This window comes from Priapulus caudatus, unplaced genomic scaffold (genome assembly GCF_000485595.1).
Source record: "Priapulus caudatus unplaced genomic scaffold, Priapulus_caudatus-5.0.1 Scaffold1272, whole genome shotgun sequence".
NCBI classification, from domain to species: Eukaryota; Metazoa; Priapulida; class Priapulimorpha; order Priapulimorphida; family Priapulidae; genus Priapulus; species Priapulus caudatus.
This window is the reverse complement of record NW_014578333.1, coordinates 72,916-76,314: the sequence shown is the minus strand read 5'-3', so window position 1 is coordinate 76,314 and position 3,399 is coordinate 72,916. Positions and strand designations below refer to the sequence as shown.

The following is a 3,399-nucleotide window of genomic DNA, read 5'->3' as shown; positions in this document are numbered from 1 at the left end:
TAATCGTAGCAACAGACCTCAGATGAGCCCAGACGCTCTGCGGCTCTTGTTAACCTGACGTTAGTGAGATTTCCCTTATTTTACATCTGTTTACTCATTATGATGAATGTTGTTATACGATTTCTGTGATTTGCTCTTACATTCGTGGTTATTTTGAATAATTGATTTTAAAGTGTATTATACTAATAGTATCTACACATTTAATGGTAATTTGTAGGGCAAAACATCCGCAAGCTCATCAAGGATGGCTTGATCATTCGCAAGCCAGTAGCAGTGCACTCCAGAGCCAGAGTCCGTAAGAATGCTATTGCACGGAGAAAGGGTCGACACACAGGCCATGGTAAACGGAAGGGTACCGCTAATGCCCGTATGCCTGTGAAGGTTCTGTGGATGAGGCGCATTCGTGTCCTAAGGAGACTGCTAAAGAAATACAGAGAAGCAAAGCCTAAGAAGATTGATTCCCATCTGTAAGTTTTCATAAACGTCCAAATATATTGAAGATTTCCTTTAATGTAAGTGTGAGAAGCCAAGTATTTACACTTTATTTAATGTTCAGTGTATGCTATATGTTCTGCTATTTACTAGTATTTCTTTCATAACTGAGAGCGTCAACACTAAGGTTAACATGTCTTAGAAGCTTCATACGTCATTATATCCATCCATATATTGTACTACAGATTAGAGGAATAATTATTTTAACTGTAGAAGTTCTCATTAAAGAATTTATTTCGAAATCATTTCTCAAAAATACACAATCTGAAAAAAATATAGCAAAATATAGTCTTACCTAATGGCGGATGTATTACCGATTACACCAACTTGAAAAACACTAAGAATTTAATGCTGTTATTGCATAGAAAATTGGAATTAAACATGCCGTAACACCATGGCATATTTGATTATAGCGAGAATCAATTTGCAAATGGCTCCTTCAAAACAAGTGCACTAGTGCACCTAATTCAAACAAAAGGGTATCTAATTCTGTGTAGTTTATTCCGTTTCTATTTTAAAATTGGCTATTAGGCCGAGATTCACAAGAAATGACGGCGGAAATCGAAATGAGTTATCAAAATTCCAATTGTGCATGTTTTGGTGAATATATCTGAGTACGAAGGGCATATTGAACTACATTTTGTTAAGATCATACATTACAGACGTACTTCTCTGTTGGCTTTTTCAGAGAAAGGATTATATATGTGTTCTTTATGTGCTTATGACTTGCATCATATATTCCTTGTTTCTGTTTGACATTAGGTACCACCAGCTTTACAGAAAGGTGAAGGGTAATGAATTCAAGAACAAGAGAGTCTTGATGGAATACATCCACAAGAGAAAGGCTGAGAAGGCAAGAAGCAAGCTGCTCAGGTAAGTGAGACCTATGGATATTGCGCAAACGTAACAGATCTAGCCAGGCGTAGAGATCAGGGGACGAATTTCACAATTTTAGCCACTTGCGAAAAATAGCGAGTTCCTAAAAATCTACGTGCTAAAATGAATTCTAACGTGCAATTTTTTTTGTACAACAAACTACTTTTTAAATATTACATACACTTTTTGCATACTATTACTACTAATCGTTGGAATTAGCGGTATATGTATATGTATAATCAAGAGCGTATAAAGAAGGAGAGCGTACAACGGTGAAATGCTGAAACCATGTTGCAGTATTAGTCGAATTAATAAACGTTCCCCGTTTTATTTTGACGATTCTTTGCAGTATTATTGATCAGCTGTCCTACCTTGTTCATATAAAACAAACCGCATGTCCCTACGCTGAGATAATGAGCGGTGAAAATCTGGTATTTTCGCCGAACACCGACTCGACATTAGTCAGTACTGCGACCGACTCGCGTTCTGTGCAGTGTATGTTGCTTCTGGTCGCCGCTGTGTAGCGCTGACTCGATACGTTATTACTACAGCGTTACTACATCCAGTGTAAGGGGCGGGTCATCACCATGGCAATAAATAACAAGACGTTTTTGTGGAGTAATGGCTGCGTCAATGACTGGAAATGCGAGAAAAGATAGTAGAAGGAAAATAAATTTCATTGCCAATGAATGACGGAAACACGCGAGGTTTCCCAAAGCTATCGCCAGAACGCGAGTCGGTCACAGTACTGACTAATGTCGAGTCGGTGTTCGGCGAAAATACCAGATTTTCACCGCTCATTATCTCAGCGTAGGGACATGCGGTTTGTTGTATATGAACAAGGTAGGACAGCTGATCAATAATACTGCAAAGAATCGTCAAAATAAAACGGGGAGTTTAGTAATTCGACTAATACTGCAACATGGTTTCAGCATTTCACCGTTGTACGCTCTCCTTCTTTATACGCTCTTGGTATAATGTATGCGGTATATGCTATAAATTTCCACTCGCAGAAAATAGCGAGTGCTTATATTTTCTACTCGCAATTTCTCTCAATATCGACACGGATTTTGCGAGTTAGCAATAGGGAAATACGAGCCCTGGAGATATAATCGTTAGTGATAAACTGTCCCATTTTTGATTAATGGCAAAGTTCATAAGTATTTGCCTATAGAGTGAATGCAAGTGTTGTATTGTAACACAGCTAATGCATGGGTTGTATTGTTACTGCAGTGACCAGGCAGAGGCTAGGCGTCATAAGGTGAAGGAGGCAAGGAAACGCCGTGAACAGCGCCAGGTGCAAAAGAGGGAGGAGTTGCTGAAGACATACGCCAAGGAAGAGGAAGCAGCAAAGTCTAAATAAAAAAAATCATTGTCAACGTGTCACTAATAAATTGACAGTTGTTCATATTTTGTTTATATTGATAATGTGATTTGGGATAGAGTATGCCAAAAGGTAACCAGAGTTGTGGTACTAATATAAAAAAAAGTTGACAAAACATTTGCCAAGGCTTTAATGGCATCACTGATTTAGTAAACAACCATTACTCTAAATCTATATCGATAGCTGTTTGCTACATCTCTACATCTACACCAAGTTTAACATTACTTTTTAATAACATGCTACTGTATCTGGTCCTAATGTAGATGAAGTATTTCTGAGCCTAATGGAGTGGGTGAGGAATAATGTAGATATCTATTGTAGTTCTTTATTTGTAAATTCTGTTGTAAAATTAGGTGACTAACATGACATCAAGAGTAGATAATAACACAAGAGTGCGGCACCCGATTCCCGCATTTTTAACCGATTTTTCTCATCAAAATTTGCCACCAATAAAGAAGGAAGTGTATACGTTCCTCAGCTTATTATGACCACTAATCACTCACCTTCATGGCACTGATATTTGTTAACATATATTTGCTAGCGTATTGCTGTAAATCGTAATCTTGCACGAGCTGAATTCGTGTTTTTATTATCTGAAACTGTGTTATTATCTACTCTTGACTCTAGATAATGAGGCAACAATCTAC

The 3,399-nt window shown here is 37.8% G+C and overlaps 1 protein-coding gene across 1 annotated transcript in view; it reads left to right on the top strand.

Moving 5' to 3' along the window:
* Positions 1-2,869, top strand: part of LOC106816057 (60S ribosomal protein L19-like) — a 7,323-nt gene extending 4,454 nt beyond the window's left edge. The window contains exons 3-5 of the mRNA XM_014820612.1: positions 218-467; positions 1,255-1,365; positions 2,602-2,869. Coding sequence (XP_014676098.1) covers positions 218-467; positions 1,255-1,365; positions 2,602-2,731 — 491 coding nt within the window. The 3' untranslated portion in view covers positions 2,732-2,869. The remainder of the gene's footprint in view (positions 1-217; positions 468-1,254; positions 1,366-2,601) is intronic.
* The last annotated feature ends 530 nt before the right edge of the window (positions 2,870-3,399 follow it).